The 22,822-nt window shown below is 42.3% G+C and overlaps 1 protein-coding gene and 2 non-coding genes across 3 annotated transcripts in view; all 3 read left to right on the top strand.

Annotated features, from left to right (window-relative positions):
• Positions 1 to 22,822, top strand: part of LOC128454175 (collectin-12) — a 36,510-nt gene that overhangs the window by 12,155 nt on the left and 1,533 nt on the right. The window contains exons 3-22 of the mRNA XM_053437458.1: positions 5,857 to 5,979; positions 8,969 to 9,055; positions 9,215 to 10,258; positions 10,686 to 11,267; positions 11,358 to 11,500; positions 11,647 to 11,756; positions 11,874 to 11,952; positions 15,464 to 15,539; positions 17,071 to 17,155; positions 17,377 to 17,452; positions 18,248 to 18,343; positions 18,439 to 18,585; positions 18,696 to 18,783; positions 19,009 to 19,198; positions 19,965 to 20,059; positions 21,232 to 21,320; positions 21,580 to 21,667; positions 21,798 to 21,852; positions 21,967 to 22,120; positions 22,546 to 22,667. Coding sequence (XP_053293433.1) covers positions 5,857 to 5,979; positions 8,969 to 9,055; positions 9,215 to 10,258; positions 10,686 to 11,267; positions 11,358 to 11,500; positions 11,647 to 11,756; positions 11,874 to 11,952; positions 15,464 to 15,539; positions 17,071 to 17,155; positions 17,377 to 17,452; positions 18,248 to 18,343; positions 18,439 to 18,585; positions 18,696 to 18,783; positions 19,009 to 19,198; positions 19,965 to 20,059; positions 21,232 to 21,320; positions 21,580 to 21,667; positions 21,798 to 21,852; positions 21,967 to 22,120; positions 22,546 to 22,667 — 3,529 coding nt within the window. The remainder of the gene's footprint in view (positions 1 to 5,856; positions 5,980 to 8,968; positions 9,056 to 9,214; positions 10,259 to 10,685; positions 11,268 to 11,357; positions 11,501 to 11,646; positions 11,757 to 11,873; positions 11,953 to 15,463; positions 15,540 to 17,070; positions 17,156 to 17,376; positions 17,453 to 18,247; positions 18,344 to 18,438; positions 18,586 to 18,695; positions 18,784 to 19,008; positions 19,199 to 19,964; positions 20,060 to 21,231; positions 21,321 to 21,579; positions 21,668 to 21,797; positions 21,853 to 21,966; positions 22,121 to 22,545; positions 22,668 to 22,822) is intronic.
• LOC128455343 (small nucleolar RNA SNORD89) lies at positions 17,725 to 17,837 on the top strand. The gene has a single exon (XR_008341718.1). It is a non-coding gene; the product is annotated as a small nucleolar RNA SNORD89 (small nucleolar RNA).
• Positions 20,503 to 20,615, top strand: LOC128455344 (small nucleolar RNA SNORD89). Its single transcript, XR_008341719.1, has one exon. It is a non-coding gene; the product is annotated as a small nucleolar RNA SNORD89 (small nucleolar RNA).

The following is a 22,822-nucleotide window of genomic DNA, read 5'->3' as shown; positions in this document are numbered from 1 at the left end:
TCACTGCCAACTTTGCCCCTTTTTTCTCAGGATACTTGGCATGAAGGGCTGATGCATCAAATGATTGCATGCCTCCTTTTGATTTGGCTCCGCTGTAACAAGGTCCAGATGCTGCAGAGGACCGGGCCCGTTTAAAAGTGTCATAAACCTGTTAACAGCAAGCGGAGAGAAAAAAAAGAATCACAGGCCAGGCATGCAAGGCAAGCTCAGCAATTCAAGGAAGCTAATGTCTGAGTAATTTGTCTCAGTAGTAACTTCCCCTGTCGGAGAGTGTTTACTTGTTAACATTCCAGTTGGTGACTATTATTATTGGGGTGGCTATGAGGGCCAGAGGGGGTGACCACGACCCCCAGGGGCCACTTATTATAGCCCAGGGTTCAACACCCTCTGAAGAATGAAGTCAGAGGTTAGAGTGGATCGCAATGGACAAAAACATGAATCTACAAAGTCACATTATTTACCCAAATTCAAGTGAGGAACACGAACACATCTGCTGACAACACCGAACTCTGGATGGAAATACAGACTTTCTGCTAAACAAGGAGAAGTGATTGTCCATTCCAAAGCGGGGGGTCAACAGGGAATGTGAAGGAGACATCTGTGTGTGTATATACATACTTGATGGAAGTTTGATTGTGATTATTGTGTTCTACTTTTATGGGTGGTTTTGGTTTGTTGCAGTAATTCTCAAGTTGATCTGTTTCAGTATTTCAGATTAATTACAGAAATTTCTGTAACTTGAACCACAACCAGATGTAATTGTAGTCTTGACAGTTTGTAGACAGATGCCAGATAAGGTTGTGTCTTCCCATTAGAAATGTGACACAAAAATTCATCATGTGGAAGAATTGTAATGTACGGCTCCATCCAGGTGGAAGAGGAGAGCCATAGCCTGTCTCTGACTACTGGTTTCTGGCTTGTGATCATATTTGGTTTATTCTTTCATACGTTACACAAAATGGAAGGTTAGGAAGTGAACGGATTTCTGCGGTAGCCACCCAGTTACTGTATATAACATAGTAGTAACACTCTGCACAAAGGGTCTTCACACAAAAAGGCTCGGGTCCGTACAGGCTGTCTTTGTGTTGCCATGGAAAGTTCCACAGCCAGCCAGGAGGGAGACGGGGCATGCAGGCCAGTCTAATGGCAGGTACATGGAATAAGGGAATGAGTGTTGAGATTTTTCTTTTTTTTTTCTTTGACTGACTCGGAGTCCAAATGAAATACAGCTGTTTTGCCGACACCACACTGGACGGCCCCCATCCTCCTCTCTGTCTCCGTCCTGTTTCTCTTTCCTTCTCCACCTCTTGTGACCACAACTCACTACCGCCTCTTCTGAGTAACAACACAGATCACTTTGCAGCTTCTACTGTGAAGCATCTGACCACGATATGCAGAGATATCATTAAGCTGCTGACAGCTTTCTGTACAAAGGCTCAGTCTACAAAATCAAACTGTTTAGATAGATGGACAACATGTCTCCACTTCCTCCCACTATTCAAAAGCCAAAATAAACTGGATACGAGCGCTGCTGTCTACCGCATTTGGGGCCTGAGTCTCTTTACTAGCGATCAGGGGATCTCGATTAATAGCAACTCATTCTTAGCTGCCAATCATGAAATGTCACCGTGAACTACATTCATCTGTGTGATAGGAAAAACAGACAATTACGTTCACTTTTTATTTAGGTCTATGTCCCATCAGCTAACATGGAGCAGGCAGGTTGTATTACTTATACTGCAGCCAGCCACCAGGAGGTGATCAATACATTATGGCTTCACTTTTTTTGGGGGGGGGGGGAGGCCGTCATGTTGTCCATAATGATATATAGTCTTTGGCCAGGGCAGTGTTTCAGCAAATTGTTTATTTTGAAAAGCCAAATCATCTAGATTGCCCCCTGGTGGCCGGCTGCAGTATAGGTATTAAACCCTGCCTCCTCCCTTTTAGTGGATGGTACAATAGCCAAGACACAGAAGTGAGTTCACTATTCCACTAAATTTGGTTTGAATTGGTTATTTGATGAAATAAAAACCAGCTTAAAACCTCATGATTGAATCTTGAGACTGACTCGCCATTGGTCAAGCATATTGGCAGAGCCTTGATACAGTGGCTCTACTGCACAGTCACTACTGCGCCTGCACTGGCTGTAAATAGCCCTCCACTGTATCTCTGCTGTGTTTGGGCTCTTCTGACATGTATGTACCTCTCAGGGATTACGTGGCAGGATTCCAGCCTTTTGATTGGGCAGCCCTGGACCCTGTTCAGCAGCCTCAGTCCTCCCGTGTTCTGCACCCGGCAGTTTGGTTCAGCAATGTGTTTTCATTCAGCTCATGACATGTTTGTGCCAGCGTGTTTATGTACTGCAGTAGTCCATGTGTAGACGGCACGAGGTCACGCTGGTCAACATGACGCACAGCAACTACGACTGAGCTGAAGTTGATCATTTCATTTTTTATCTGATTGTTTTTGTTGAAATGTGTTTGGATAGTGGGCAGAACTTTGTCACTCTCAGACATGACAAAGCAGATCATAGCATTTCTCTGATTCTGTGTAAGTTGTTGGAAGTGTTTTCTCTTCATCAGACCTGTTGCCTCATCCCTGACAGAACTGGTGTTGAGGCAGAATCCATTTGGAGGGAGCAGAGACCCCTCCTCTGTCAAGCGGGGGGGAAATGTTGTCACCCTGGACCGAGCTACTGGCTGCTCTGCCCAGGAGGAATTTCCGTCTCTGCTCGGTGGAAGTATCATCGCTTTAAGAACATGACAGTCTGGGTCTGTAACCTGTCCCCGCCTGCCAGGTTATAAAACACTGTGCGTGCTTAATAGGGACAGTGTTAACTGGGCGACCATTTAAATTTGTCCAGAGACTAAATATACATTTGGTTTTTAGTCTTGACATCCATCCCAGGCTTATATCCATTATCTGTAGTGCTTATCCTGGAGCCAATGACATTGGGCATAGTCCTGACAGCCCTAAACACGTTTCCATTGTGAGCCAACTTCTTTTCATCTGTGTCTAGAGCAGTTTGTCAAGTCGTCTATTGCAACTTCTAAATCATCATTGTATTAAGCTTTTGAGTGTTAATTACTAACATAACCACATCAATTATTGTACGCTTTAGACTTTCGGGTGTGACTTAAATGATCTATAAATAATTCAACATACTGTGGCTATTTCTACCATTAAGTGCCAAGTTTGACAGAGTGTAATACAGCTGAGAGAGGCCCAGTTCAGCCCGGGTATATTAAAATCCGTCCTGAGAGATCCCATCTCAAGTGTGTTCACACCTGGTATTAAAATGAGTCCTGAATGTGTCTCCTGTGACCACTTTGGCTTGGATTTCACGTCCTTGGTCTATATACAAATACACAAGCACCTCATTTCTGCTTACGAAGGCCAAACGATGTTGTTTTTACCAATTCTGAGCATATGTGAGTGCAACGTCACTGTGTTTGTGTGTGCTGGTGTGTGTCGGCCTGAGCGAGTGAGAAGGAGGGGTAGAGAAGACGTCAGATTAGGTGGTCCTTGATGCGGCAGTGCAGGAAGCATTTGTGTTCACACAACGAAAATAATGTGGCCACATACGTCACAGACCCTCTCCAAACATGGTCTGAATGATCACATCTCAGGAAACATTGAGGATCCATTTGGGTTTATTCAGACCTGCACCTAAAGGATGGATGATAATACCAGGTCTGAACAGGGGCAGAACATTATAACAGTATTGTGGTAGTATAATTAATAACCCTAGTACCATAACTAGCTATATTTGCCCGGTCTGAATATCTTTCCAACCTTATTACCAAGTAATATCACAGCAGTACAACACTGACTCTGCAACGCTGGATTTAATCAGCAAACATGTCAAATCAGAAAAAGAGCTGAGTCATCACCACAGTGTTAAAAATCCAATTGACGAGAGAAATAGTTCTGCAGCCACGCTTTTACTTCTCATGCTCTGCTTTTATGAAACTGTGTCGCACAGTCTCGGAAACAAAGTGTGTGGGAGCAACGTGCCGAGAGGAACTGGTTCTTGTACGTCAGCAGCAGGAGGTTCGTACACAACGTCGTGATTAGAACGGATCCTTAAAGAAAAAGCTTTTGACTGTTAGAAAGTATTTGAAACTCAGTGACCCTGAAAGCATGAGGAGCGCACACACGATACCGCCCGGTCAAACTCCAGTGAACACAGAAATACCACCGCTGCCCTGCTCTTGACCCAGAACCTTTAGACGCCCGGCTGATTGTTTACATGGTGTGATGTTGTCCTTAAAACAGCTTGTGGTCAGGACCATGGGGGTGGGGGGGGGGAGTTCTCACTGGCTCTCAGTACACATAAGGACAACATTGGCCTGGATATCCATGTCCGTGTCCACGGCCCGGGCCTCTTTGACGTGGTCAGATGTGATGTTTGCACAGATGTGTGGGTCCAAAGCAGAGAGGCCAAACGTCCCGTACCGTTCTGGTGGTCCCGGCCCACCCCTGACTGGGAAGGATGGTGAACTCCTTTGGCTACAGATAGAGTCTCATCGTGGGTGACATGACTCAGAGGGACAGAGCGAGGCCCCTGACGCTGTTTGAGGAGGAAGTCATATGAAGATGTCAGTCCAGCTGGGACTATATAACGTCCCTCAGTGGAAACAACAGACCTAGAACCCATAATAGTTATGAGCATGTTTTCATGTACTTCCTTACCTGACTTTGATGTCTGTTGAAACGGACGTGGGCAGAGTGGTTCAGCATTATGTTTATATAACATACTCAAAAGCAAACTCATAACTAGACCGATTCCAATAACTTTATATTGGCCTTTTAAAAAGATTTCAGGTAATGATTCCCAAATGTTTCAATGATGAAGATGTTGTTATCAAACCCTTATGACAAAGAAATGTTATTGAGGCTTAACATTTAACAGTCTAACCACAATGTGAATAAATAAATAAAAAGAACACACAGACCTCAAAATATACAGACATAAACACGTATTTTCTATTATTTCAAGAAAACAGCCACTATTATTAGGGAACAGCTCAATCCAAACAGGCAGGTTTAGAGCCAACACTGCACTGGTGTTTTTAATTCTACATAATCCGTGGAAACTGCTGGCTGGTTTATTGTCTGTGTTATTACCTGAATGCTTGTGTTTCTGGCCTCATTGGACCAATTCCAACTTCAAAATCCCAGCAATCCCTTTGAAAGGGAAATGATACCCAAGTCTTAATAACATAGTTTCCGTGCCATAACCATTTATTTAATAACATTCCTGTCTGGTAAAGTATTAAAGGTTATACCCCACATTTTCTCTTCCTATGTAATGTGATTTAAATTTATTAGCTGTTCTTAACACCAGCTGCCCTCTTGTTCTGCTCACCACAGGCTGCTTGGTCAGTTGTAATGAAGTCCAGTAAACATCCTGCCTGTAGTCTAATGTTTAGGATTGTGCCACATGCTCGATCTGTGACGTGAAGCATTTCACTGCACCGTGGCTTTAGGTCGGATGGCAGTGAGGAATGACACAGAAGGGGAAAGTCGTTGTTGTGTTTTGGTTCCTCTGTCGTATGGTCAACACATGTGTTTCATCGTGAGTCTTCTTGCCTGTTCGTGAGGACAAATGTTTTGAATAGACACTTGGCTGGAGAAAAGGCACAGAGTGTCCCATGTCAGTACTACAGCACTAAACTTAGGTATGGAATCAGAGAAGCTGTCCCATGTGATTTCATTTTTGAATGGAAAAACTTTGGCTCACTTATACGAACTCACTGCTGCTGTTGCACATTATTTGATTAACCAGAACATTAGTAACATTGGAGTGAACGGAACAATCACATGTGACGCAGATTCTGTTGTGTGTTGTAGGAATTCAGGAGGGGACAGAGTGCACCAAGTGTAAAAATGACTGGGCTCTGAGGGCGGCCATTGCACTTCTCTACGTGCTCTGTGCACTGCTCACCATCGCTGTGGCGGTCCTCGGATACAAAGGTAAGTCAACACTCCAGTTAATGCAATACAATTTTTTCAGAGATTCAGCCATGGAACTATCAAAATATGAGGAATTCTAAACAGAGTTTAGTGTATTTGTTACATAGGCAGCTGCTCTGGTTCAGGAAGCTGGGGATCATGGGTAATATATTCACAGTTTGATAGGCTTTAATCTCCACATAATTGCTGCAGGGGGCGCCGTTGCTCAGTGAGAGTTACACAGTGTTGCTTTAAAAAGTCCCTCTCGTACAGCACATTCATACTGTAGTTTTCTCATGTTTCGAATCTCTATCATCTCTCTAGTGCATTTTATATAGGTTAGGATATTTTTATCCTCCTGGAATGTAAGTGACTGTAGATTTACAAATAGGTTCAATGCAGAATGACTATTATGTAGATAAGTAGGATAAGACCTGTGTTATGTACAGCATGTTACTGAGGATGTGAATGGTTAAAAACACAAAAGTATGTTTCATTTGTAAAGAAGCTCTGCAATTTGATACAGCTAGATAAAAACAGATGGATCCATATGAATGTCACAGAAGAAATATGTAGATCAGACTCTATTCTCAGCAGATTTTCTTCTGCCTCCTGCCTCTCACACAGAGTCCGTCTCCGTCTTTGTCTCTTACTCTAAATCTAAATCTCGTATTGCCGGCAGCCGGAGGGAAAACCAAATTCAGCCGAGTCAGAGCTCAGCCTAAGTCCCTTAATAGTATCCACAGTTCACTCTCCACTGAATTGATATGTCTCTGAGTTTCGCCATAGATGGGAAACACATTTGTTACACAGCAGTGTCCTGACTCTGTTTCTCCCTGTTTGAACCAAGGCAGTGATGTTAAATAGAAACAGAAAGGAACTTGGGTTATTTCAGGGATCACCAATATGGAATGTTCTTTGTGTTTTGTCCAGTCTTACACATTTATGTAATAAATCATCCTCAGAAAACCTGTCAAAATATCTTAAAGACAAACATTGAAGTTCTCCTTGCTCTGTAGGTGAACCAGTCTGGTGAACCATGTACTCCAATTCAAAATAAGCACAATCCGCCCAATAGGGAGTGACTATTGGATTGAAATCTGAATCTGACCTTGGGAGTGAGGACTGTTTGGAGTTTCAAGTTTTGGGAGTGGTAGTTTAAAGCACATGTGATGGTTTGGCACTAATGTCTGCCAGATGACCACTCAGCGACTCCTCTAGAGGAGATTTAATTGTTTGGTAGCAATTTGTTGTCTCATGAACCACAGGTTAACTCACAAATGGCTGCATGTGTCCAAAATAGTTTGAGGTTTGCAAGAAACCAGTGTTGGCTGCTTCTAGCTTGTATGTTTCACTTCTCCATCCTTCATAGCCTGCTGCACTGTTTCATTCTATGTTTCTTATTTCTTAAACCCTACAAATTACCCTTTTAATTAAAAGTTTGTGTTACAAACATTGCACCAAGCGTCTGCTCTTGCAGAGTGGATCAGGATAAATCTACCAGACATCATGTTGGGTAATGGCTGGATTATAGCTCATAACTTGGGTCACACTACGCAGCCAATAAGCCTTGATCAAATTAGCAGCTTTATACAACTCATAATGCTACTCCAGTTCCGGGCTGTGGGGGAATGTAAAGATTAACAGAGGGGAATAGGAAAGAATTTCAGTCATCAAGAGTGTGGGAGGTATTTCTGGTATAAATAACATCATTACCTCTGCCAGGGAGGTTATGTTGTTTTCGTCTGCATTTGTTTGTTAGTTCGCAGGATTACGCAAAGACCATCAAAGGGATTTCATGAAAATATTTGGAGGGGTGGAGCATGACCTGTAGCAGAACTCTTTACATTCTGGTGCAGATCTGATTTAGGGGGCACATGTGGTAACAAATACACTGAAAAAAAGATGTTTGAAATTGTTGGACCAACTTAAAACTTTAAATCTAAGTGGCCATGGGTGTTAATATAACTTACTATTTTGATTGAAACCAACATAATAAGTGATAGTAACCTGTGACCAGGTCGAGATCTGAGCTCTGCATAGTGCAATTCTGGTTTTCATCATCATCAATTTGCAGTGAATAAATGAATGTTAAGTAAGAAGTATTTATGTTTACTGTGCTCTGGAAGATTAAGAAGTGGAAGAGACAGAGAGAAGACTCGAGCTGCATTCTCCAGCTCCAACCAGTTAACCAACAGCTCTTTGAAACTAGTGGTTTTGTTTGTCCCGAGCGTGTTTTTGTTTTTGTCACTCCTGGAATGATAACAGTGAAAGACGTCTTTTTTTTTTTTTAAACGCTCTCACACCGACAGAAAAACAAACGGTGGTGGAGAGGAGATGGATTCTTGTTGCAGATGTGAGGGGGGGTGGAAGAGAAAGTGGATCCCGGGTCGCAGCGTGTTATTGTGGTATTCATCATGTGTTTAACATTATTTATCCCGAAGTGGAATTTGTGAATGTCCTCGGAAAAATGAGGTTTGCATCGATCAACAGATGCGCAGTTGCCCGGCTACTGAAGTCGTAGGAAACTCTTCACCCGGTTCAACATCCTGTCTGCAGAGATCCCTTGAGAGGAATAAATACAACAGCACCTCCTGCTGGTCAGAAAGATATAATTTATAGGTCCAGTGAGATCTCTCTGTGAGATGAATTCAGATTTTATACAGAAGCAAAAGATGCAATGCTTTGTAGATGTACTGACTAAAAGACATAAACATCTTTCTTAAGTAATATACATGTATGTATGTAATATATAATGCATACATACACATATGTGCAACAATAGCAAGTGAAACAAAATTAGTCTGATCTGACAGGACAGTTGTGTTTGCACAGTCTAAAAGATTTAGAAAATGTATTCTAGACAAATAGCTGGAGCGTGTAATGATGCTACCTTCCAGTTTGATACTGGGTTAGACTGTCATGATAATATTGTCTGTTTAGTTTAACCCCTTGTCTGTATACACTATTTTCATTTGTATTAAGACTCTCTTTCCTCTTTCATCGTCAGTGGTCCAGAGAATGGACAATGTGACCGAGGGCATGCAGAATTATGGAGGCAAGATCAATGCTGTGGAGACAGACTTGAAGAAATTTGGTAAGAAAAACAACATTTTGAATTAGGGCTTGGGTGAGAAGGCCAATAAAAAATTGGAATTAATATTGTTCTATTGCCCAGCCCTATTTTGAATGCAATAGACTGGAATGTTTATTTTTTTATTTTCTTTTATCATTGTTTTGGTTGTCACCTTTTCAGATGATCAGGCAGGAGAGAAGTCCGTTAATGCCACCAGTGAAATCAAGACTTTCAAGTCAGACCTGGAGTTCTTACAGAACAAACTGAATGACATTGCGCTGAGGGCAACCAGAAACAGAGACGTCCTGGATGAGCTCCGGATCACAGGCGATGACGTGCAAAACGGCCACGGGTCCTTGCAGAGCTTTCTGGAAGGAAATGCGGCCTCCCTGCGTGGCCTCAACCAGACCCTGCTCTCTTACAGTGGTGTGATTGACAACCTCCAGACCGACACAGCACGGCTCCAGACAGAGATACAGGGCCAGGCTAAAGAACAGAGCCAGTCCCAGGTTAGTGTCAGTGCACTCAACATCACCCAGGCCCAGCAGCGCAGTCTGCTCGGCACACTGCAGAAGACGGTGGAAGACGCGGGACAGGCGGTGCAGAAACTGAAGAATGATTATCAGGGTCTGCAGCAGACGTCCAGACAGAACCGGGCTGACACGGAGTGGCTGAAGGAAAAGATGCAAAATCTCCAGGTTTTGGCAGCGAACAACTCAGCCCTGGCCCGGTCCAACGAGGAAGCTCTGGATGACTTGGATACGCAGCTCAGCACTCTGGCCAGTCAGATCCAGAACACCTCCGCCCTAACCGAGGGACACGACCAGAAGATGCGTGAGCTGATGGACCACCAGAGAGACCACGACAACATCACCTCATCCAAGTTTGATGAGATAGAAGTACGATTAGACAGACATGAGAACGCCATGGACCGCGTGACTGGAAACATGAGCTTTGCCTCCCAGGTCCTCGGTGCCATCAGCGTCGACCTGACCGGCCTGAGGTCCTGTGCTGAGACAGTGATGCGACATTCAGACCTGTTACTGGCCCTGAATGGTAGCGTGATGGAGGCTCAGGCGGAGGGCAAAGAGCTGCGCGGCCAGCAGGATGTGCTGACAGCCCGGCTGGACGGTGAGGTCAACAACCTGTCTATGGTGATGGAGGAGATGAAGCTCGTGGACAGCAAGCACTCTCAGCTCATCACCAACTTCACCATCCTGCAGGGTAAGAAAACAAGATGGCTATGTGTGCGTCCTGGAAATGAAACACTGTTTAGATCATATTATGAATATTGTTCAAAGTTGTGATGTAGATTGTTATTTGTTATACCCCAGTATAGGGATAAACAGTAAGTCCATTCTTTTAGTGTCCTTCCTCTTTCAATCTCCTCTCAATATATATAAAGATAAGATTATCTAATCTTACATGAAAAGCTTTAGCAATATCTTACTCTTAAAAAATGACTTGCATCCAAAATGAACCAGATCTATTCATTTTGAGTGACCTTTCACCATGACTAGGAAGATACCATATAGTATGCTGTTGTATCAGCAATGTGCAAGAAGTGAATTTTGTTTTCTTTCTTTCTTGTAGCGCAGATTGTACATTCTCAGATATGTGGACCACTTATTTTTTTGTCATAACGTTTCAGGTCCACCGGGTCCAAGGGGCACCAAAGGAGACAAGGGTCCACAGGGGCCAATGGGCCAAGCAGGACAAAAGGGTGATAAAGGAGACAAAGGGGTGCTAGGACAGGTGGGACCCAAAGGAGAGAAAGGTGCTGCTGGACCTCCAGGTGCGACAGGTCCTCAGGGTGCAAATGGTGGCCGGGGTCTTCCGGGGTCTAAAGGATCGAGAGGGCCTGGAGGTCGATCTGGAAACCCTGGTGATAAAGGTGTCCCAGGGAATCCAGGGTATCCTGGTATCGATGGAAAGCCAGGGATGCCAGGATCCCAAGGCCCACAGGGGCCCAGAGGTGTAGTGGGACCGGCAGGATTGGATGGGCCTCGTGGGCCTGTTGGACCTATCGGCCCTCCTGGCCCTCCAGGGCTTCCAGGGTTACCTGCAGCTGCCCCTCCTCTAATATTAAAGCCAACTCAGTCCACTCAGGTCCCTGCATCTCCCAAAGCACCTGAACCTCCCAAAGCATCTGAACCATCCAAACCAACCGAGGAACCACAAGGGTCTGTGTCCCGGCAGGTCCAACCCCCAGTGGTCACCACTCCAACGCCTGGTGAGTTCTATTATTACATAAGGATAAAATACAGATATGTGGCTCATTATAACTATATATTTGACATGTCTGGTAATTACTTGCTTGCAGGTTGTCCACCAGGGTTCAGAAAGTTTAGAGAAAGCTGCTATTACCTCTCCTCTGAGCCCCAGAGACTCAAATTTGATGAGGCCAACCACTTTTGCACCAACATGTCATCGTATATGCTCATTATCAATGACAATGAAGAGCAGGTACATGAACCCAGACATTATTTTGAATATTACCTCTTTTAAAGAATGAAACAATTCAGTTAAAACTTAAATATCTAAAGCTAAACAAAGACTTGTCATTTTCAGAGTTAATTATCCTGAAAAATCTGTTGCTCTTTTTTTCATAGGAATTTGTGAAAGATGCAATAAACGGAAAAGGTTATTTCTGGCTGGGCCTGACTGACAGAGACGAGGAAAATGTCTGGAAGTGGGCGGACGGGACAATACCTGTTTTCAAGTGAGTTGGTTTTACAGCAGATGGATCCATGTGTTTTACTGATTTCTGCCATGATTTGTTGATTCAATTCTGTTAGAAAATATCATTGATTTGACTTGAGATTTTGTTCTCCATCAGTAAGTGGAAACCCGGCCAGCCTGATAACTGGACCAACGGTCATAAAGGCGGCGAGGACTGTGCTGGTCTAATCCGTAATGCCTTCTGGAATGACTTCTACTGCACCGAGCGCATCGGTTTCATCTGTGAACGTGCCTCTGACTGTCAGTACCTTCTCGGACCTTTCTGAACTTTAAATCTGTTTTTAATATTTACACCCATTCAGTGTGCAGGACCTAGCCCCATGTCCATCACTTCATTTAAGTAAGATAAGAAGTGCAGATTTGATGACTGAGATATAACATTCATCTTGTGTTCCCACGGCACAGACCTTTGTATGAGATCCCAGACATCTAAAAGCTGCTTTTTCAAATAAAATGCTTTGAAATATAAAAGCTACACATTAAAAATCTAATATTTCAGACATACTGTATGCAAATCATATTTTAGTTGTGTTTATTGATCATATTGGATATTAAATCATATTTACAGTAGTTACTGTTGCTATAGCTGAATATATCAGCCTGTGAGCATCATAACAGTGTTTAAATCTGTCTAATGTCATTTATTTTGTTGTTCTCTTCGCAGTAAGTGTTCCAGTTTTATAGCATCAATCTAAGACAGTGTGAACTGTCTCTTGGAGGAAAGTGAACAGGCTGAAGTTGAAGTTGCAGAGATAATGAAGGAGATGATGGGGAGCTCTCGATGGAAAGAGGTCCCTGATGAAGCCAGCCCACATGAGCATCACTGAGACTTTGGTTGATCCTTGTGTTAAAGGCACTTTACAACAAAGCCCAGAGCCAGCCCACTAAGGCATTTTTGTAGTATTTGTAGTGAAGGAAACATGACAATGTGGTAATCAACACTACACAAAAATATAAACGCAACCCGCAGGATCTTCTTAATGTTAGAAATCACAATGCATTCACTATTCAGTGAAAAAAAAACAACTGGAAGTTTTCACCTGGAGCACGTGTGCAGGCATTTGAACAACATGGAGGACAGTTGTCTAGTTTCTCCACTCAGTATCTGAAAAGGATCTTGTGCTGTCATGGTGACGTGTGGTTGACGGACAGATACACGATGTACAGTGCTGCTAAACTCTTGGAATCGACTTCGGAGACAGCTGATGGTTGAATGATGGACATTCAGTTCTGCAGAATCTGCCCCGGGTGGCTCCACTTCAATCAATATGCCGACTGCACGCTTGTGTTCTTGGAAAAAGTTGTAGAAATGTCATCGCAGCTCATGAACAATGGGAACGAAAACAAAAGTGTTGCGTTTATATTTTTGTTCATCATATTCCGGCTATACTCTGTCATTGTATGATGTAGCCACTGTTGTACAGGTGTATCTGTAAATAATATTTCACAAGCAGTAGATTGTTGGTTGGAATTTAGTTTCATATCATTTTATTTCTTAACTGTCTTGTCAATCTTTCCACTCACAGAAAATCCATGTCAGAGGATTATGTTGTTAATAGTGTTGCAACTATTTTTATACCATCACATATGTCACAGATACAGAACTGTGCTTGAAATAAGCTTTCGGGAAAATGATGAGCAGCTGCTCACCATCCACGACTGTAAACTCAGATAACAAATAATGTAAATCTCACCTTTCAGCAAACTGAAATATTCATCTCATTTTTTAATAATAGATGCTCAGGGTGAGCAGTGCTGCTGTTTTATAAAGGAACGTATTTCTTAGATCTTAGACTGCCAGTTTTATACATTATGAAGCGTACATGAACAATATGTTGGTGTTTTTTAATGTAGCCATATACGATGATTTATTCAATATGTCTTAATACAATATGTGGAATATGTTACATGATTATTATTTGCATAATCAGTTGTTATTGTCATTTGATTGACCTTTGCAGATTCATATGATGCTGAAGGACTGAGTAGCAGTAGGCTCATTGTGCCTTAATTAAATGACCAAGTTTCTCTGGATAAGACACGGGCACTTATCACAATAAAATTAAAAAGAAACTGTGTGGAGTCGATGCCTTTATTCCTGTTATATTGTGCTCAGCAATTCTGAGGTGTACTTTTCTTGAGTATTCCCATTTTATGCTACAGATATTTATTCATTATACTATATTATATTTCGTTTATTTATTCAAAAGGGGCAAGGTAAATTACAAACAAGGAGACAGAGAACAAACAACCGACAAATTGAGAAGAAACTTACATAAATACTCTTATAAATGTATTTCAGAGCTTCAGTTAGGCCACTCGCTTCTGCGCAGGAGGTAAACTAAAAAATATATGTTATATAAAAAAAGTAAAAAAAATTAATTTGTTGGCAAATTTTTATAAGAATTTGAGCATGTTAAAGCCCTCAAAAAAGCCAATTCATTTGCCTGAAAAATACAATTTCAATAGGGCCTCACTGTCTGTCAGTGCCTGTCAGCTCTCTGGTCCTAATAAAGGTCACACATCTGATTTTTTTTTGTACATATACATGAAATATTCTAGTCCAGATTTAATAAGACGTTTCCCACTGTGTTCCACGCAAAGACTACCAGGGGCGGGTGAAAGGAAAAACTGGAAGAAGTTAAAGCAGCAAATAAAGTTGAAATGGTGAGAAAAGAATCAAAAAATTTGAGGATGTTTTATTTTTTCGTGGGCAAGAAACTAGAAATACTATTCTGTGACAAGTGAAGTTGTCGTGAAGAAAAAATTTAAATGTTTGTGATACTATGACTTTCTTTTCAATTACTTTTTTATGCTTATAAAATGATTTTCTTTCTTGAAATATTAGAAATTTTCCCTGTAAACTACAACTTTATTCTTTATTCGGTGGACTAGTGGCAGAAACTTGGACTATGGGCCGAAAAGGTCTCTGGTTCGACTCCAAGGAGAAACAACAAAAAGACGAACCTGGATTGATCTGTCCAAAAATCCAAGAGGATTCTCCCTACCCTGTCTAGTGCCCCTGAGCAAGGCACCTTACTCCCCCAACATCTGCTCCCCGGGCGCCGTACATGGTCGCTCTGTGTGTCCTGCACCAGATGGGTTAAAAGCAGAGGTTAAATTTCCCTACCTGCATGAGTGTGCCTTTGGGATATGTTTGGGGTGTGTTTGGGACTAGTAAATGCATCTTAAGAATAATATTATATTATAATAATGATATTACTCAATTAGGACAATTCTCTAATATTCCAAATAATAATACTAATAAAAACAATGCCACTTTATTCTTAACAAGTCCACTTTATATTTGATAAGCAAGATGAAAAAAAGAGATTTATTTATTTTTATTTCATTATGTCTGACCCTGATATTCCTCCATATGTGTATGGGGGATACAAAACTGTTTTCAATGGGATGAGATAACGTCACGTGAGCAAAGTCAGCTGACGATGACATGTTTTCTTTCTATTTTCAATTCAAAGGCGATTGTGGCTCAAGGTTCATTTATTGCTCTGAACTGGAGAATCACAGTCGGTGATCGCAGCTCGTCCGAACACGGGACGATCTCCCAGCGACACTGCGCCCGCAGCCGCGTCACCGCGCCCGGAGCTCCGCTGGACATCCATGAAGTTGTCGGTACTATGCGTCGTTGCTGCATGAAATAAACAAGAGAGGGGACATAACGAGAGACGGCGGATATCTGTTGTTGTCGACACACCAGCGATGCCTCTCTTCGCGACCAACCCATTCGACCAAGATGCGGGTGAGTAGCCGGGAGCCGGGGGCTAGTTGTAGCAGGCTAGCTGCCGGAGCTGGGACCACTCCGCTTTGTTTGTGTTGTCCAGCGGGACACAGCCTCTCGGTTAGCATCACACTGCGAATGTCACATGTCTGCCCACACAGCATATATTGTTCCATATATAAGGTTGATGCTATAAAAGCTGATTCTGGAGCTGTTCTACCCCCCCTCTCCCCTCTCTTGGTATGTTTTGCTTCTGTTAGCCACCGGGCTCATTCGGCTAGCTAGCTAGCTTGCCACATCTAATGGGATGTAGCCAACAGCAGTTAGCATCTCGATTCTTTGAAAACGCTCAAAGTTCCAACATTTTAATTTTTAATTTGAGTTAAACTACGTTTTCAAGCTGTGCTGTGTGTATAGTTATTATTTAATCATCCGGGTTGACAGTCAATGGACGTAACACAAATGTTGTCATCAGCTATTTGCTGCTAAGCTAGCTAGCGTGCTAGCCGTCTGCTCCATCACTACCTGCCTGTAACCAACATGACAAGGCTGGCGTATCATAGTTAAGTGGGATTGAAATTGGATGCGGGCTGGTGCATGAAACCACGAAGCTACTGTGGGATTCCCTTTGTCTCTTTGCTGTGGCTCGAGTGGTTAACCACTTCAGGAGCATGTGCAGTGAGCAGAGGAAGAGCAAACTGCACCAACACCTCACTGACCCTTAACATACAAGTTACAGCACTCAATGATAATCGTGGATGGTTCATTTCAGGCTTTTCAATTGGGTTGTTTTATATATCTGTGGGAGTATTGTGATAATCAACTTGTAACAAAGGCTGTAAGTTAGTAGTCCTCTTTCTGGTTACATGCTATTTAAATGTCTGTGTGAATAAAGTAATTTTGAATACTGATCAAAACATTGATTAATGCATATTGACCGTGACTCAATGCATTCCATCAAACACTGAAACATAACAGGCATATTTACATTAGCAGATCCTCAAAATATCTGCGCCCAAAATGTTTGTAATTCCGGGGGGCCAATGCCAATACTGATATTAAGGAGCAAAAAAATAATTGAGAATGATTCCTAAGATGACGTTTTCACTCCCTTATCACAACGAAATATAGTATTTGAGGTTTGTTATTGTACAGTTTAACTATGGACTTTAAATAGCTATAACAAGAATACAAATATACTGTAGGAGTTGATGGGATGATTATGGCCATATGTCCACTACAATACTAATATATATATAGGACTGGATTTAAGAAAATAAGCATCCTTTTTAAGTAAAATATAAACATAAATGCCCTGTAGGCAAAGCTCATATCGGTGTGTAACACAGACGGTGGTATCAAGTAAAGACGGCCAGTGGGTGAAAGTAAATGTGTACATTTACTCAAATGTCTTGTGTATTTCCATTTCCCTCCTACTTTATACTCTCTCTTTCATACAGTTATCACCTCTCCTTTTTTCGACTCTGTCTCTAAGCACAATAAGTCCTGCAATGTTTAATTTTTCTGCTGTTGCTGTGCTTCCTTTCTGCAGAGAAAGCAACCAGTGAGATGAACACAGCTGAGGACTGGGGCCTCATTCTGGACATATGTGATAAGATAGGGCAGTCACGAACTGGGTTAGTCAACTGTCTTCTACTAATCCACACATATTGAATGCACACCCATCATCTCTCAGCTTTTCCGAAACATTTTTTTTTAAAACACGATTTCAAAGGGAAGGAGAATGAACCCAGAGACACAACGTGTGTAGGAGAAACATCTCTATTTATAATTCTCTGTGGCAGAGCAGTTCATTTTCACCAACCTTTGATATCTATTATTTTTCATTCTGTTGCAGACCTAAAGAATGTCTCCGCTCTATAATGAGAAGAGTGAACCACAAGGATCCTCATGTTGCCATGCAGGCGCTGACTGTAAGCAGGAAACAAACAGCCATGTTTGGTATAAGTGTGACTGTTCAGTCAATGGAGATGTTGTGTTTTCTTCTTGTCATCAAACTTCATCAACACTTTATTAAAGAGAGCTAGTAGTATGACTGTGGATCACATCCCGAGGAATCTGAGGAACAGCTTTTGGGTTCTGTTCCCATTTGATGAAAGCCTCTGAAATTACTCTTCATGAATTACAACAAAAGCCAAATAACTAATTAGAGTGATGAAGTCATGGAGTGTGCAGGGCCCTGTCGCCTGGGAGATGATGTAAACAAAAGGCCGAATTGTAGTGCCCCTGCCAGGCAGTGTGTTCTCAGAGTGGGGGCGCCTTGACAAAGACCGACCGAAGCACTTATCTGATCCCAGAACGGGTGACGGGGTCCGTTAGCTGGGCTCTTTTCATTCGCTGAAGCACCATGGAGGATCAATCAGCACAGGTGAGAGCTGTTAGCTGATTGGTCCTCACGCTTAAAATGCACTGGTGAGCTGACTCAGGAGACACTCAGAGACACAGAGGAGCCAGACACAGAGGAGCCAGAGACATGGAGCAGAAAGCTCAGGAAGTTTAAGTTTGCGTTTGGAATTTATGTTTGGAGTTAACAAATATGATAAGATCCGAATGGTTTGTCTCTGGCTGCTGTGGTTAAAGCCCCGTGGCCTGGTTTACTGCCACAGTGACCAAATCAATTCTCCAGTGTTTGTGCTACATGTTTGTCGCCTATTGTTACATATCAATTAGTGAGTCAGATAAATATTTGCACCCCTTTGTCCTCACAGCTTCTTGGTGCTTGTGTCTCAAACTGTGGGAAGATCTTCCACTTGGAGGTGTGCTCCAGAGAGTTTGCCAGTGAAGTCAGTAACGTCTTAAACAAGGTATGTTTTCACCCTCTGTGGTTGTCCAGATAACTTCATTAAGTGATTGTGTGTCATCCTTGTTTTCTTAACTTCATGATTGAATATATCTCCAGGGCCACCCCAAAGTGTGTGAGAAGCTTAAAGCCCTCATGGTGGAGTGGGCGGAGGACTTCCGCAATGATCCACAGCTGAGTCTGATCTCAGCAATGATTAAGAATCTACGTGAGCAGGGTGTAACCTTTCCTGCAGTGGGGTCCCAGGTAGGCCTGTGGAGGAAAAAGGACAAATGGAGGATGTTTTTTATTAACCACTGTATTTCAGGCTCAGTTGAGTTCTTGATACACCTAAGTTTAGGATACTTTGTTCACAGGCTGCAGAGCAAGCAAAAGCAAGTCCTGCTCTAGTTGCAAAGGATCCGTCCACATCAACCAAGAAAGAAGAGGAAGACTTGGCCAAAGGTAAATAGTCCTCAAGCTAAATATATAACCAGATTTTCAGTCCACAGCTGTTGGTTGAGAAAATGAGTTTTGTCCTTCAAAAATGTTCTCACTGACACGTTGACTTTTTTGGAATTGCATAAATAAGAATTTACACTAGATTTATGAACTGCATTAATATTAAGGGAGGTTTAAAAGGTGCAAGGTCTTTCAAGAGCAAAGCAACAATCTGACTCATGTTTGCAGCTATTGAGCTGTCGCTGAAGGAGCAACGTCCGCAGACGTCCTTGTCGGGCCTTTACCCGAGCACCTCCAGCCTGCTCTCCTCGCACAAGTCAGACGGCAGGAAAGTCCGCGCCATCTATGACTTTGAGGCTGCCGAGGACAACGAGCTCACCTTCAAGTCTGGAGAAATCATCACTATCCTGGACGACAGGTGAACTTCTCGCACAAATGCACACAAATAAGGAAGTAAGCACAGCATACAAGGATTAGTGAAATAACAGGATTCGGGACAGTTTCATGGCTCATTGTTGTTGAGCACACAATTGATGCCTGTCCTGGATATTCCATCTCAAAATAAACTACCCCTGGAGTGATCACATGATCACATCTCGAGGAATCTGAACAACTTTTGGATTCTGTTCCCATTTGATAAACCTGAAATTACTTTTCAGGAATTGCAACAAAAGCCCAATATTTAACAAAATAAATAAAGTAATGACGATATGGAGTGTGCAGGGCCCTGTCGCCTGGGAGATGATGTAAACAAAAGGCCGAATTGTAGTACCCCCTCCAGGCAGTGTGTTCTCAGAGTGGGGGTGCCTTGACAAAGACTAACCGAAGCACTTATCTGATCCCAGAACAGGTGACTGGGTCCGTTAGCTGGGCTCTTTTTTCATTCCATGAAGAAAACAAAGGGTTGAAAGCTCCAGTAAAGAGACTTGGATATTTAGTCAAGTAAAGTTTCACAGCTTTTGAGTATTGACGCGCAGTAGAAACTGTAATACATGGTTTCTCCTGCAGGTGTGTCTGCTCCTGGAGGCAGTGACATCGCTCTGGTTTCAGTTGACGTTATCAACTTAAAGTGACTTGCTTATCTACTTCGTTAACTCTGAAATATCGATTCTGTAGCTAGGAAATAGACAACATATCAAACTGAATATTTTAGTTTATTGTCATATGTGAATATTTTTTTTTAGTGACCCCAACTGGTGGAAAGGGGAAACTTATCAGGGAGTGGGACTGTTCCCCTCCAACTTTGTCACTGCCGACCTCACTGCGGAGCCTGAGATGAGTGAGTACACACCCACACAAAAACACACACCACTCATCTAGTTCTTTGATCTCCATTTAGTCCATTAGCAGTATTGCTCTATTGATCCCTGAGAGGAAAATACTTTATCACTTACACTCGGCTGGTGAAACAATACAGTCCAATTGTACAACACCGTCGAGTTATTGGTAACATAAATCAAAAACACTACTAATAGCAGGACCTTGCCCCTTTTTAATAGCAGGATTCGGCACATGTCATTGTTGTTGAGCACACACTTGATACCTGTCCTGGATCTTCCATCTTAAAAGAAACTAACCCTGGATTGATCACATGATCACATCTCGAGAAATCTGAACAGCTTTTGGATTCTGTTCCGATTTGATAACCTCTGAAATTACAACAAAAGCCTAATATTTAACAAATTAAAATCATGACGTCATGGAGTGTGCAGGGCCCTGTCACCTGGGAAATGATGTAAACAAAAGGCCGAATTGTAGTACCCCTGCCAGGCAGTGTGTTCTCAGAGTGGGGGTGCCTTGACAAAGACTAACCGAAGCACTTATCTGATCCCAGAACAGGTGATGGGTCCGTCCAAAAACACTCCTGGTACTTAGTGGTCATATGAGAATCGTCCTCATAGTGTTTTGGAAATATTTATTAATATCGAGAGCTTTCTACAACTTTTACCTTATTCTGATCTAACAGACCTGTCATGTAGACACGGATCAATGTTTTGCTTTGGTAACTGCTTCCATGTCTCAGTAACTGCTTCCATGTCTCGTGAAGTGACGCACATTCTTTATTTATCCACTCACTTGATTCCTGCGTGTGTTTAACATCTTCTTTGCTGCTACAATGGATTCTACTTTGAGCCTCAAAACGTTTTAGCCTCGGGGCATTACATCTTACAAAGATCTGTACGGCTTCCTGTCAGATGCAGTTAAACCAGAGGATGTCGTGGCTCCACATGACAAGCTTGTCTGTGCATCTCAGTAGTTAAAAGATGCTTTGTCAGTCTGCACAGAAGCTGAGGTTGTTCAATAAATTGTCAAATGTGCTGCTAATCATCCAGCGCTAATGGCTTCACTGTGTATGGCCTTTGCTTTGCTGATTATGTCGCTTGTCGTCATATTCATTTGTGTGATGTTTTTTTTTTTTATTACCGCATTTGCTTACTTTGAAATCTACAGTGAAGACGGAGAAGAAGACAGTACAGTTCAGTGAGGACATCCAGGTGGAGACTATAGAGCCGGAACAAGAGCCTGCATACATAGATGAGGTAAGTGCACAGGCTCACTGAGTTGTTCAGCTCCTCTGAAATGTCACTAAAGGGATGTTTCAAGATTTTTATTTTAAAACATCACCTGCTCCTAAAATGAGTTACAATAAAGTCAGAATCTAAACTTAACAATTATATATATACATTTTCTATTATAGGACCTTCAATTCATGAAATAATTACCCCCTGGGGGAATTTATTTCCCAACAGCATGAAATGATTCAACAGTCATCATATAAACTTTATTTACAACTTCTAGGACAAAATGGACCAGCTACTGCAGATGATCCAGAGCGCAGATCCCACAGACAACCAGTCAGACAGCGCCGAGTTATTACAGCTTGAAGGTAAACTGAAGATTGAAATAATCTTGAATAAAGGAGTGAGGAAAAATGATCAGTTTACAGCAATAACTGAATTTATTTTGGAGCAGAGATGAAATCAGTAACCATAAAAATCCTAATTTTTTTTAATCAGGTGCCTGCAATCAAATGGGACCCCTCATTGACCAGAAGTTGGAGGATATAGACAGGTGAATAACTTCAGATCATCAGATGATAAAACGTATAACAAATCATATAATCAGACCCTGATTAAATATGTAGTTCAGGAAGTCTTACTGTCTTTGTGCGTTTGTATTATTCAGGAAGCACTCAGAGCTGTCGGACCTGAATGTTAAAGTGATGGAATCTCTGTCGTTGTATGCCAAGTTGATGAATGAGGATCCCGTTTACGCCATGTATGCCAAGCTGCAGAGCCAACAGTACTACATGCAGCAGCCCGCTAATGCAGCACAACAGGTACAGTGACCCTGAGACACATTTACTTCGCACGACACCAGAAAACCTGCGTGAAACCTTCTTTTCATACACTGTGAATGAAATTGCCCGTGTATCTGAAGTGGCATCCTTCGTACCTCACAATGCAAACACATGGTCCTTGAGTCACTCTGTAGAAGTTGAAATGTTCCTGTCACAGCTGCTGCATCCGGTCGGGTTTAATATTTAGACAAGGATGTTGCTTATATTCATTTTTAGTTTTACTTGCCACTGTCCAAATGCTTTGCCTCTGTAAATTTCACAAATTATCTTGATGGATTTGAAGTCCCCTAAAGAGACTGATTTTGGAATCTTGATACTTCAGTATCTCATCTACCTAACTCATTATCAAGCAATTCTCACATTATCAACTCAGTATGCACTCTGCATGTTTTCTTTTACCACAGGTGTACCCTGGTCAGCCTGCATCAGGTTCATATGCCATGAGCGGTACTCCAGTGCAGGGTTACAGTGTTCCCATGGAGCAGCTTCCTCCTGGAAGCTCCATACCTGGACAGCAAGCTCCCAGGTGAGTCCCTCATACATCTAGATGTCCTGGTACAATATAAACTACAAGTTGATAATTCCGCTTTTTTTTGTAATCGTTCTGGTCTCAGCTGTTATTGGAGACTTGGACATTATTGAACACAGTCTTCTTTGGAGAGTTTTCAGTATTAATGATTC

This window comes from Pleuronectes platessa, chromosome 13 (genome assembly GCF_947347685.1).
Source record: "Pleuronectes platessa chromosome 13, fPlePla1.1, whole genome shotgun sequence".
Lineage (NCBI taxonomy): Eukaryota > Metazoa > Chordata > Actinopteri > Pleuronectiformes > Pleuronectidae > Pleuronectes > Pleuronectes platessa.
Note: the sequence above shows the minus strand (reverse complement) of the source record. Positions and strands in the feature narration are given on the sequence as shown.